Source organism: Nerophis ophidion, linkage group LG15 (assembly GCF_033978795.1).
Source record: "Nerophis ophidion isolate RoL-2023_Sa linkage group LG15, RoL_Noph_v1.0, whole genome shotgun sequence".
Taxonomy (NCBI): Eukaryota; Metazoa; Chordata; class Actinopteri; order Syngnathiformes; family Syngnathidae; genus Nerophis; species Nerophis ophidion.
Window position 1 is genome coordinate 5,328,132 of NC_084625.1, and position 15,006 is coordinate 5,343,137.

Consider the following 15,006-nt stretch of genomic DNA (forward strand, 5'->3'; position numbering starts at 1 on the left):
CGTCAGTGTGTGAATGGGTGAATGTGGAAATAGTGTCAAAGCGCTTTGAGTACCTTGAAGGTAGAAAAGCGCTATACAAGTATAACCCATTTACCATTACCACCATTTTCTCACCGAAACCTGCCGGTTGACATGTGGTAGGGAACCATGTTCGCTTGACCGCTCTGTTCCATAGTAAAGCTTCACCGTCATCTTTCGGGAATGTAAACAAGGAAACAACGGCTGTCAGAGGTGGGTAGAGTAGCCAGAAATTGTACTCAAGTAAGAGTACTGTTACTTTAGACATGTATTACTCAAGTAAAAGTAAGGAGTAGTCACCCAAATATTTACTTGAGTAAAAGTAAAAAGTATGTTGTGAAAAAACCACTCAGGTACTGAGTACCTGATGAGTAACCTGATTACGGCAACAAATAATGCACAGAAACATAAAAATACCAATGAGCAAATTCTGAGCCAGGAATATCTCTTAAGCAACTAAAACAGTCATATATATTAAATAATAGTACTTTAAAATAAAATTTTAAAAATGGCGCATTGAGCCACAATAACTTAACAGCACCATAGGCTCAGTAGGCATTCATTGATTTGATTGATTGATTAAAACTTGTATTAGTAGATTGCACAGTACAGTACATATTCCGTACAATTGACCACTAAATGGTAACACCCCAATAAGTTTTTTAACGTGTATCAATTACTTAGTAAATGACCAAGTCGAGGTGATCTACCTCATATATACATACACACACATATCATTTATACACACACATATCATATATATATATATACATATACATACATTTATTTATACAGTATATAATTTATATTTATTTATTTCACCGTTTTTGTTCACATGTTGAAGGTGTTTTAATGAATATACATGCATGTTTAACACATAGATTCCTATCTTTCATGAAGACAAGACTATAAGTTGGTGTATTACCTGATTCTGATGACTTGCATTGATTGGAATCAGACGTCCACGTTTTCAAATGGAGGAGAAAAAAAGTTCCTCTTTTCTGTCTAATACCACATGAAAGTCGTTGGTTTTTGGCATTTTATTTGTCCAGCTTCCATATTGTTTTTTATACACTTTACAAGAAATACATTGGCGGCAAACTCCGTAGCTTGCTCGCTTGTTGGCGCCGGCTTTCGGAGACTCTTATTTTGTTAGCGCAGGCGCGATGGAGCAGCACTTTTATTGTGAAGACAGGAACTGTGCGATCAGTCTTTAGGCTTTTGACGGGAAGTACGGTTGAAATAAAAAGTGTCTTTTTTCCTTTACACTTTGATTGATTGATTGATTGATACTTTTATTATTAGATTGCACGGTACACTACATATTCCGTACAATTGACCACTAAATGGTAACACTCCAATACGTTTTTCAACTTGTTTAAGTCGGGCCATGTGACCGCCTGGCTCTGTTTGATTGGTCCAACGTCACCAGTGACTGCATGTGATTGGTGAAACGCAGGCATGCGTATCCTATTTTGAAGCTCTGTCATTAACCAAAACAAACATTAATAGATCGATAAAAAAAAGTAGCGAGTAGCGAGCTGAATGTAGATAAATGGAACGGAGTAAAAGTAGCGTTTCTTCTCTATAAATATACTCAAGTAAAAGTAAAAGTATGTTGCATAAAAACTACTCGTAGAAGTACAATTTATCCCAAAAGTTACTCAAGTAAATGTAACGGTGTAAATGTACCGCGTTACTACCCACCTCTGCCGGCTGTGTTTGTGTTGCTAAAGGCGGCCGCAATACATCGCTTCCCACCTACAGCTTTCTTCTTTGATGTCTTCATTATTAATTGAACAAATTGCAAAAGATTCAGCAACACAGATGTCCATAATACTGTAGAATTATGCGATGAAAAGAGACAACTTATAGCTGTGAACGGTGCTGGACCAAAATGTCCTCTACAATGCGTGATGTCACGCGCACGCGTCATCACACCGCGACGTTTTAGCAAGATACTTCCGCGGGAAATTTAAAATTGCAATTTAGTAAACTAAACCGGGCGTATCGGCATGTGTTGCAATGTTAAGATTTCATCATTGATATATAAACTATCAGACTGCGTGGTCGGTAGTAGTGGCTTTCAGTTTAGACTTTAAGATAGCAGGGTTTTCTGCATAACTTTGTTGTTAAGGCGGCCGCCTTAAAAAGAGCCACCGCCTAAACCAGGAGTCGGCAACCCAAAATGTCGAAAGAGCCATATTGGACCAAAAATACAAAAACAAAATCTGTCTGGAGCCGCAAAAAAGTAAAAGCCATACTACATACAGATAGTGTCATGAGATATTAATTGAATTAAGCGGACTTCAAGGAAACCAAATGAGCTAAAATATAGCAACAAATGAGGCATGATGATGCAATATGTACATACAGCTAGCCTAAATAGCATGTTAGCATCATTTAGCTTGCAGTCACGCAGGGACCAAATATGTCTGATTAGCACTCAATAACGTCAAGAAAACTCACCTTTGTGCATTCACGCACAACGTTAAAAGGTTGGTGGACCAAATGAGACGGAAAAAGAAGTGGCATAAATCACGTCTTTGAGGGGAGAAAGTTATACATGGTGACAAACTAGGGTGAGTTCAAGGACCGCCAACATTTGTAGGACAAAACGGCGCTCGCCAAATACTCGAATCAGTGAGGCATGTTTATTAAAAACAGTGTGCTTTATAGCAATTAGGGAGGTTTGTGTCCTCCGACAGAAACTATATTGAAACAAAAAATATATTTTTTATATTTGTTCCCCCCTCATCTTTTTCCATTTTTCCTACATTTCTGAAAAAGCTCCAGAGAGCCACTAGGGCGGCGCTAAAGAGCCGCATTTAGAGCCAAGGGTTGCCGACCCCCGGCCTAAACTAGAGTCTTAAAAAAAAAGAAAAAGAAAAGTCTTAACAAGCAATGATGATGATGATTACGACGGAGGTGTGCGCACCTGAAGTGACGTTCTCCGACGTGCTGTTCTCGCAGCGCTGACGTTGCAGCTGGATGTCGTGCATGACGTCACACATGTGCAGAGTCAGCGCCTGTGAAGGAAGTACATGTTGAACACGTTTCACAGTGAAGGAAGTACTTTTTGAACACGTTTCACAGTGAAGGAAGTACATATTGAACACGTTTCACAGAGAAGGAAGTACTTTTTCAACACACTTCATAGCAAAGGAAGTACTTTTTGAACATGCTTCATACCAAAGGAAGTACTTTTTGAACACGCTTCATAGCAAAGGAAGTACTTTTTGAACACGCTTCATAGCAAAGGAAGTACTTTTTGAACACGCTTCATAGCAAAGGAAGTAATTTTTGAACACACTTCATAGCAAAGGAAGTACTTTTTGAACATACTTCATAGCAAAGGAAGTACTTTTTGAACATGCTTCATAGCAAAGGAAGTACTTTTTGAACACGCTTCATAGCAAAGGAAGTACTTTTTGAACACGCTTCATTGCAAAGGAAGTACTTTTTGAACACGCTTCATAGCAAAGGAAGTACTTTTTCAACACACTTCATAGCAAAGGAAGTACTTTTTGAACACGCTTCATAGCAAAGGAAGTACTTTTTGAACACACTTCATAGCAAAGGAAGTACTTTTTGAACACACTTCATAGCAAAGGAAGTACTTTTTGAACACGCTTCATAGCAAAGGAAGTACTTTTTGAACACACTTCATAGCAAAGGAAGTACTTTTTGAACACGGTTCATAGCAAAGGAAGTACTTTTTGAACACGCTTCATAGCAAACGAAGTACTTTTTGAACACGCTTCATAGCAAAGGAAGTACTTTTTGAACACGCTTCATAGCAAAGGAAGTACTTTTTGAACACACTTCATAGCAAAGGAAGTACTTTTTGAACACGCTTCATAGCAAAGGAAGTACTTTTTGAACACGCTTCATAGCAAAGGAAGTACTTTTTGAACACACTTCATAGCAAAGGAAGTACTTTTTGAACACGCTTCATAGCAAAGGAAGTACTTTTTGAACACGCTTCATAGCAAAGGAAGTACTTTTTGAACACACTTCATAGCAAAGGAAGTACTTTTTGAACACGCTTCATAGCAAAGGAAGTACTTTTTGAACACGCTTCATAGCAAAGGAAGTACTTTTTGAACACGCTTCATAGCAAAGGAAGTACTTTTTGAACACGCTTCATAGCAAAGGAAGTACTTTTTGAACACGCTTCATAGCAAAGGAAGTACTTTTTGAACACGCTTCATAGCAAAGGAAGTACTTTTTGAACACGCTTCATAGCAAAGGAAGTACTTTTTGAACACGCTTCATAGCAAAGGAAGTACTTTTTGAACACGCTTCATAGCAAAGGAAGTACTTTTTGAACACACTTCATAGCAAAGGAAGTACTTTTTGAACACGCTTCATAGCAAAGGAAGTACTTTTTGAACACGCTTCATAGCAAAGGAAGTACTTTTTGAACACACTTCATAGCAAAGGAAGTACTTTTTGAACACGCTTCATAGCAAAGGAAGTACTTTTTGAACACGCTTCATAGCAAAGGAAGTACTTTTTGAACACGCTTCATAGCAAAGGAAGTACTTTTTGAACACGCTTCATAGCAAAGGAAGTACTTTTTGAACACGCTTCATAGCAAAGGAAGTACTTTTTGAACACGCTTCATAGCAAAGGAAGTACTTTTTGAACACGCTTCATAGCAAAGGAAGTACTTATTGAACACGCTTCATAGCAAAGGAAGTACTTTTTCAACACACTTCATAGCAAAGGAAGTACTTTTTGAACACGCTTCATAGCAAAGAAAGTACTTTTTGAACACGCTTCATAGCAAAGGAAGTACTTTTTGAACACGCTTCATAGCAAAGGAAGTACTTTTGAACACGCTTCATAGCAAAGGAAGTACTTTTTGAACACACTTCATAGCAAAGGAAGTACTTTTTGAACACGCTTCATAGCAAAGGAAGTACTTTTTGAACACGCTTCATAGCAAAGGAAGTACTTTTTGAACACACTTCATAGCAAAGGAAGTACTTTTTGAACACGCTTCATAGCAAAGGAAGTACTTTTTGAACACGCTTCATAGCAAAGGAAGTACTTTTTGAACACGCTTCATAGCAAAGGAAGTACTTTTTGAACACGCTTCATAGCAAAGGAAGTACTTTTTGAACACGCTTCATAGCAAAGGAAGTACTTTTTGAACACGCTTCATAGCAAAGGAAGTACTTTTTGAACACGCTTCATAGCAAAGGAAGTACTTTTTGAACACGCTTCATAGCAAAGGAAGTACTTTTTAAACACGCTTCACAGTCACAACCACACTTTGGCCTTCAACAACGGCCAAAGTGGCGGTTTAGCTCGGTTGGTAGAGTGGCCGTGCAACTTGAGGGTTGCAGGTTCGATTCCCGCTTCCGCCATCCTCGTCACTGCCGTTGTGTCCTTGGGCAAGACACTTTACCCACCTACTCCCAGTGCCACCCACACTGCTTTGAATGTAACTTAGATATTGGGTTTCACTATGTAAAGCGCTTTGAGTCACTAGAGAAAAAGCGCTATATAAATATAATTCACTTCACATGAGCAGCAAGCAGCAGTGAGCGCCACCATCACCAACTTCAAACAATGTTTAGTGTTTCTCACCTTCTTTATCAAAGTGCTCCCATGAACGCTGACTTTGTTTACATCCACTTTTTACAGCACGACATGTCACACTGGTGTGACTCCACAGCCTGTATGTTTGTCATCTGGCAAAATATTTGTATAGTACAGTATGAGCTGTACTGTATATGCACACATACAGTAATATTATATGTGTGTATGTATAGTCACGTACAGTATGAGCTGTACATGCACACTAATACTATAATGATGTATAGTCACGTACAGTATGAGCTGTATATACAAACATAATACTATAATGATGTACAGTCACATACAGTATGAGCTGTACATGCACACTAATACTATAATGATGTACAGTCACGTACAGTATGAGCTGTATATACAAACATAATACTATAATGATGTACAGTCACGTACAGTATGAGCTGTATATACAAACATAATACTATAATGATGTATAGTCACGTACAGTATGAGCTGTATATACAAACATAATACTATAATGATGTATAGTCACATACAGTATGAGCTGTATATACAAACATAATACTATAATGATGTATAGTCACGTACAGTATGAGCTGTACATGCACACTAATACTATAATTATGTACAGTGTGAGCTGTACATGCACACTAATACTATAATTATGTACAGTATGAGCTGTACATGCACACATAATACTGTAATTATGTATAGTCATGTACAGTATGAGCTGTACATGCACACAGACATAATACTATAATTATGTACAGTATAAGCTGTACATGCACACATAATACTATGATTATGTACAGTCACGTACAGTATGAGCTGTACATGCACACGGATATGTACTATAATTATGTACAGTATAAGCTGTACATGCACACATAATACTATAATTATGTATAGTCATGTACAGTATGAGCTGTACATATACACATAATATCATAATTATGTATAGTCACGTACAGTATGAGCTGTACATGCACACATAATACTATAATGATGTACAGTCACGTACAGTATGAGCTGTACATGCACACATAATACTATGATTATGTACAGTCATGTACAGTATGAGCTGTACATATACACATAATATCATAATTATGTATAGTCACGTACAGTATGAGCTGTACATGCACATGGATATAGTACTATAATTATGTACAGTATGAGCTGTACATGCACACATAATACTATGATTATGTACAGTCATGTACAGTATGAGCTGTACATATACACATAATATCATAATTATGTATAGTCACGTACAGTATGAGCTGTACATGCACATGGATATAGTACTATAATTATGTACAGTATGAGCTGTACATGCACACATAATACTATAATGATGTACAGTCACGTACAGTATGAGCTGTACATGCACACATAATACTATAATGATGTACAGTCACGTACAGTATGAGCCGTACATGCAACACAACACATTGCTTTATTAGAGTCATGTCAGCCTGGAAGATCAACACAAAATACTTCTGTGTCATTCACCTAGCAGGTCGCCATGACACACACACACACACACACACACACACACACACACACACACACACGCACGCACGCACGCACGCACGCACGCACGCACACGCACACACGCACGCACGCAGCCGATGACATGAGGGTGAGAAGTTATGCTGCAATGTAGAAAAAGTGGTCAGAATATGATGTTGGCAGGGAAATATTTGTAAGAGCATTTAAATACGAAAATATTAATAAGATGCAAACCATGATGAAAATATTGCTGAGTGGAACTGCACACAATTATACACTAATATACTATATTGCACACAGTTATACACAAAAACACACAATAATATTCAATAATACATAATAATACACAATTATTCACAATAAAATACAATTATACACTAAAATACACAATGTAACAAGGACAAACAACTATGCACAATATTGTGCAATAATACATGATTTTACACTAGAATACACTCTAAATACACAATAATACCCCCATTAGCCACTACATGAAGTGGAAGTAGTACTTCTTGAGGAAATACTAATGGTGAAAGTGCTACTAGTGGAGGTACTACTAATTGAGGTACTACCAGTGGAAAAATACTACTAGTGGAAGGACTACTAGTTGAAGTATGACTAGTGTAGATACTACTAGTGGAAGTACTACTGTGTACTACAGTGCACGGCTGTACTACTATGTACTACTATGTACTACAGTGCACGGCTGTACTACTGTGTACTACAGTGCACGGCTGTACTACTATGTACTACTATGTACTACTGTGTACTGCTGTGTATGACTGTGTACTACTCTGTACTATTATGTAGTACTGTGTACAACTGTGTGCGACTGTGTACTACTATGTGCGACTGTGTACGACTGTGTACTACTGCGTGTGACTGTGTATTACTGTGTACGACTGTATACGACCGCATATTACTGTGTGCGACTGTGTACTACTGTGTGCGACTGTGTACTACTGTGTGCGACTGTGTATTACTGTGTACGACTGTATACGACCGCATATTACTGTGTGCGACTGTGTACTACTGTGTGCGACTGTGTCTGACTGTGTACTACTGTGTGCGACTGTGTACTATATGTACTACTGTGTGCGACTGTGTCTGACTGAGTACTACTGTGTGTGACTGTGTCCAACTGTGTACTACTGTGTGCGACTTTGTACTACTGTGTACTACTGTGTACTACTGTGTGCGACTGTGTCTGACTGTGTACTACTGTGTGCGACTGTGTACTATATGTACTACTGTGTGCGACTGTGTCTGACTGAGTACTACTGTGTGTGACTGTGTCCAACAGTGTACTACTGTGTGCGACTTTGTACTACTGTGTACTACTGCGTGCGACTGTATGCTACTGTGTACAACTGTGTCCGACTGTGTACTACTATGTACTACTGTGTGCGACTGTGTAATACTATGTGATACTGTGTAATACTATGTGCGACTGTGTATGACTGTGTACTACTGTGTACTACTGTGTACTACTGTGTGCGACTGTGTAAGACTATGTGATACTGTGTAATACTATGTGCGACTGTGTACGACTGTGTACTACTGTGTACTACTGTTTACTACGATGTGCGACTGTGTACGACTGTGTACTACTGTGTATTACTGTGTGCTACTGTGTGCGACTGTGTAATACTATGTGCTACTATGTGCTACTGTGTACTACTGTGTACTTCTGTGTCCGACTGTGTGCGACTGTGTAATATTATGTGGTACTCTGTACTACTGTGTACAACTACATGCGACTGTGTACTACTGTGTACAACTGCGTGGAATTGTGTACTACTGTGTACTACTGCGTACTACTGGGTGCGACTGTGTATTACTATGTGCGGCTGTGTATTACTATGTGCGACTGTGTACGACTGTTTACTACTGTGTACGACTGTGTACGGCTGTGTAAAACTGCGTACTACTAGGTGCTACTGTGTACTACTGTGTACAACTGTGTACTACTGAGTACAACTGTGTACTACTGTGTACTAATGTGTATTACTGTGTACTACTGTGTATTACTGTGTACTACTGTGTATTACTGTGTACTACTGTGTATTACTGAGTACTACTGTGTATTACTGTGTACGACTGTGTACTACTGTGTATTACTGTGTACTACTGTGTACTACCGTGTATTACTGTGTACTACTGTGTATTACTGTGTACTACTGTGTACTACTGTGTACGACTGTGTACTACCGTGTATTACTGTGTACTAATGTGTATTACTGTGTACTACTGTGTATTACTGTGTACTACTGTGTATTACTGTGTACTACTGTGTACTACCGTGTATTACTGTGTACTAATGTGTATTACTGTGTACTACTGTGTATTACTGTGTACTACCGTGTATTACTGTGTACTAATGTGTATTACTGTGTACTACTGTGTATTACTGTGTACTACTGTGTATTACTGTGTACTAATGTGTATTAATGTGTACTAATGTGAAGTACTGTGTACTACAGTGTATTACTGTGTACTAATGTGTATTACTGTCTACTAATGTGTATTACTGTGTACTAATGTGTATTACTGTGTACTACTGTGTATTACTGTGTACTACTGTGTATTACTGTGTACTAATGTGTATCACTGTGTACTACTGTGTATTACTGTGTACTAATGTGTATTACTGTGTACTAATGTGTATTACTGTGTACTACTGTGTACGGCGTGGCGAAGTTGGGAGAGTGGCCGTGCCAGCAATCTGAGGGTTACTGGTTCAATCCCCACCTTCTACCATCCTAGTCACGTCCGTTGTGTCATTGAGCAAGACACTTTACCCTTGCTCCTGATGGGTCCTGGTTAGCGCTTTGCATGGCAGCTCCTGCCATCAGTGTGTGAATGTGGAAATAGTGTCAAAGCGCTTTGAGTTCCTTAAAAAAAGGTAGAAAAGCGCTATACAAGTACAACCCATACTGTGTACTAATGTGTATTACTGTGTACTAATGTGTATTACTGTGTACTAATGTGTATTACTGTGTACTACTGTGTATTACTGTGTACTAATGTGTATTACTGTGTACTAATGTGTATTACTGTGTACTAATGTGTATTACTGTGTACTAATGTGTATCACTGTGTACTACTGTGTATTACTGTGTACTAATGTGTATTACTGTGTATTACTGTGTAATACTGTTTACTACTGTGTACTACTGCTTATTTTCCTGCATTTCCTGCGGGTGACAGGACGCCAAGGCGGGTAGGAGTCAGCCTCATGTATCAGCGTCGCAAGGCTTTAGGACGCCGCTCAGGGTTTTATCCACGGCTTGCGTAACCGCGTTCGATTCCCGCCTGCTGTGCGGGTGCGATACGGACCAAGCGCAGGCCGGCTGTCAGGGAAATCAAACCCGGCTGCAGCTAAGTGATGAATAATCCTGATGATGAAACAGTGGCGCTGTGGATGTTTGATCACACTTTGATGTCCATCCTAGAGGACAAATCCCCCACTTTGATGTCCATCCTAGAGGACATGTCTTTGACAGAGTACTTCAACACGAGCCTCTGATGCAGGCCACATCAAAGTACTTTCAGAGGACACAATACACTAATGCACTGATACCCAAACTGTGCCAAATAATACGCCAAAGAATCACTTGATTAAAGTACAGTAATTTATGTTCCTGTATTTAAACACAGTGTTACTATTCAAACTGTGTGTAATTTTACAGTGGCCACAAATATGAATACAACTGCGGCTTTGTTTTTAATGATTACTTAGGTCTACTACACTACTGTACATCAATGTTGTCATTATGGTGGTACTTAATGAATACTTAGGTCTACTACACTACAGTACATCAATGTTGTCATTATGGTGGTACTTAATGAATACTTAGGTCTACTACGCTACTGTACTTTATTGTTGTCATTATGGTGGTACTTAATGAATACTTAGGTCTACTACACTACTGTACTAGTTGTCATTATGGTGGTACTTAATGAATACTTAGGTCTACTACGCTACTGTACTTTAATGTTGTCATTATGGTGGTACTTAATGAATACTTAGATCTACTACGCTACTGTACTTTAAAGTTGTCATTATGGTGGTACTTAATGAATACTTGGGTCTACTACACATCAATGTTGTCATTATGGTGGTACTTAATAAATACTTAGGTTTACTACGCTACTGTATTTTAATGTTGTCATTATGGTGGTCCTCAATGAATACTTTAGTTTACTACGCTACTGTATTCTAATGTTGTCATTATGGTGGTACTTAATGAATACTTTAGTCTACTACTCTACTGTACTTTAGTGTTGTCATTATGGGGTATTTAATGAATACTTAGGTCTACTGCACTACTGTATTTTATTGTTATTATGATGGTACTTAATGAATACTAAGGTTTACTACACTACTGTACTAGTTGTCATTTATGGTGGTACTTAAAGAATACTTAGGTCTACTACACTACTGTACTTTAATGTTGTCATTATGGTGGTACTTAATGAATACTTAGGTCTACTACACTACTGTACTAGTTGTCATTATGGTGGTACTTAATGAATACTTAGGTCTACTACGCTACTGTACTTTAATGTTGCCATTATGGTGGTACTTAATGAATACTTATATCTACTACGCTACTGTACTTTAAAGTTATCATTATGGTGGTACTTAATGAATACTTTGGTCTACTACACTACTGTACATCAATGTTGTCATTATGGTGGTACTTAATGAATACTTAGGTTTACTACGCTACTGTATTTTAATGTTGTCATTATGGTGGTACTTAATGATTACTTTGGTCTACTACACTACTGTACTTTAATGTTGTCATTATGGTGGTACTTAATGAATACTTAGGTCTACTACACTACTGTATTTTAGTGTTGTCATTATGGTGGTACTTAATGAATACTTAGGTCTACTACACTACTGTACTAGTTGTCATTATGGTGGTACTTAATGAATACTTAGGTCTACTACACTACTGTACTAGTTGTCATTATGGTGGTACTTAATGAATACTTAGGTCTACTACACTACTGTACTAGTTGTCATTATGGTGGTACTTAATGAATACTTAGGTCTACTACACTACTGTACTAGTTGTCATTATGGTGGTACTTAATGAATACTTAGGTCTACTACACTACTGTACTAGTTGTCATTATGGTGGTACTTAATGAATACTTAGGTCTACTACACTACTGTACTAGTTGTCATTATGGTGGTACTTAATGAAAACTTAGGTCTACTACACTACTGCACTAGTTGTCATTATGGGGGTACTTAATGAATACTTAGGTCTACTACACTACTGTACTTTAATGTTGCCATTATGGTGGCTAGTTTACAGCTAGTATTATATTATAGCGAGTATTAGTTTCGGCTAGCATTAGCTTATAGCTAGCATTTGTTTACAGTTAGCATTAGCTTATAGCGAGTATTAGCTTAGAGCTGGCATTAACTTTTAGCTAGTTTTAGCTTCTTGCTTGAGATGGACATACCTTAGATTTTGAAGAAAGTGAGTGTGGAGAACGGCGCTGACTAGGAGACGTGGATGGCATTCATGGAATTAAAGACATAAATCATTGAAAATATGACAGCGTGTAACTAGCTAACTTGGCGTAGCACTTAAATCATATGCTATGATTTGCTAGAATCAAACAAAAGTAGTGTCAAAAGTGCAAAGTTGGGATGAAACAATAATAAAGTGTTTTATATTAATTCAAAGTGAAGGGGAAATCGGTTAGCAACAGATAGCATTGATGCTAACATGCACTTGTGGAGCACTTGTGTTTTTGTGTGCGGCTGCTGCTGCACACACTAATATGTCTACACACGCGTGTATGTGTGTGTGTGTGTGGGGGGGGGGGGGTTTGGGGGGGGGTGGTGTCACACACAAGTGGGAGGTGTGAGGAGTCAGAAGACAAGATGATGTCTGCCTGCCTGCTTGCTCCATCCTGCCTGCCAGAGAACATCTTTCTCTGACAGGATGAAGAAAGATGGAGTTCATCATCTTGTAAGCTTCTTACCATCACACCCTGCTACAAAGCCATCATTACTGACATATATATATATATATATATATATATATATATATATATATATATATGAATTAAATAAGTTTTTGAAACATTTTTAGTAACATTTCAAGTATTCACAGCGCTTCACTCTTCCCACATGTAATGTTTCAGCCTCATTCCAAAATGCTTGTCCTCAAAATTCTACACACAATACCCCCATCATGACAATGTGATGTATGTATATATATATATATATATATATATATATACACATATATATACATATATATATATGTAAAATCTCCTGATGATTGAGGGAACCCCTCATGAAACAGTTCTGTAGAGATGAAGTAGTCTTGTGATTTTCCCCACACATACATATATATATAAACATATATATACACACATACACACATACACACATAGATACATATATATATATATATATATATATATATATATACATACATACATACATACATATATATATATACATACATACATACATATATATATACATACATATATATATATATATATATATATACATATAAACATATTTATATATATACACATATAATATATATATATATACATATAAACATATTTATATATATACACATATATATATATATATATACATATATACACATATATATACATATAAACATTTATATATATAATATTTATATATATACGCATATACGTACACATATAAACATATATATATGTATATACACATAAATACATATAAACATATTGATATATATAATATATACATTATATTTATATAAAAATGTATATACAAATTAAGGGATATATATATATATATATATATATATATATATATGTATATATATATATATATATATATATATATATATACTGTGTATAAGTCATATAATGGAGTGCTAATCAAAGTTATGATTATTATGTCCACCATCACAAGAAGAAGAAGAAGAAGAAGAAGAAGAAGAAGAAGAAGAAGAAGAAGAAGAAGAAGAAGAAGAAGAAGAAGGAGAAGAAGAAGAAGAAGAAGAAGTAGAAGACAGTTTAGCCGTGCAGGCTACATCACGTCAACAAGGCAAGCTGGCCTCCGCCCACAGAGACAAAGAGAGTGGATGACTGATTTATTTTGTTGCGCTTCAGAAGCAGAAGCGCTGACACCGATGCAAAGAGTGAACCCTCCTGGAGCATCTTCACAAGCGACCAACACGCACGGACGTAATTATTTCATTTATTCATCCAATAATGACGATCTCTGCCAGGAAAGTGTTCACTGGAGTTGGGTAGTTCTTCTTTTACTTCATATATTCCTATCTTTGGATAGTTCTTCTTTTATTGCATATATTCCTATCTTTGGATGGTTATTCTTTTATTGCATATATTCCTATCTTTGGATGGTTCTTCTTTTATTGTATATATTCCTATCTTTGGTTAGTTCTTCTTTTATTGCATATATTCCTATCTTTGGATGGTTCTTCTTTTATTGCATATATTCCTATCTTTGGTTAGTTCTTCTTTTATTGCATATATTCCTATCTTTTGATGGTTATTCTTTTACTTAATTTTTTCCTATCTTTGGATAGTTGTTGTTTTATTGCATATATTGCTATCTTTGGACACAGGGACATTTTAGAAGGTGTCTTTTTAATACATTGTGGGTTGAAGACAAATTGTCCCTCTGCTTCTTTGGGTGATGAACATGTGAACTTATAAGTAATGAGTACGAGTTACGAGTCACAAGTTATGAGTAACGAGTTATGATTAATGAGTAACGAGAAACAAGTTGAGTTATGAGTATCGAGTTATGAGCAGGGCAAAAAGTTATGAGTAATGTGTTACAAGTAATTAGTTATGAGTAATGAGTAATGACTAATGAGTAATAACTAACAAGTA

At 37.0% G+C, this 15,006-nt stretch overlaps 1 protein-coding gene across 9 annotated transcripts in view; it reads right to left on the minus strand.

The window, feature by feature from the left end:
- The window catches only part of vipr1b (vasoactive intestinal peptide receptor 1b), a 183,731-nt gene that overhangs the window by 52,360 nt on the left and 116,365 nt on the right, over positions 1-15,006 (minus strand). For 5 of the 9 annotated variants that reach the window (XR_009809757.1, XM_061921296.1, XM_061921294.1 and 2 more), the window contains exon 2: positions 2,957-3,047. The exons of 2 other annotated variants lie outside the window; for them this stretch is intronic. Coding sequence is in view for 6 of the 7 variants with exons in the window: in XM_061921296.1 (XP_061777280.1) it covers positions 2,957-3,047 (91 nt within the window). In the remaining variant the exon portion in view is untranslated. Of the gene's footprint in view, positions 1-2,487; positions 2,613-2,956; positions 3,048-15,006 lie in introns of those variants that run through there. 2 more of the 9 variants (XM_061921299.1, XM_061921297.1) reach the window with 1 other exon arrangement.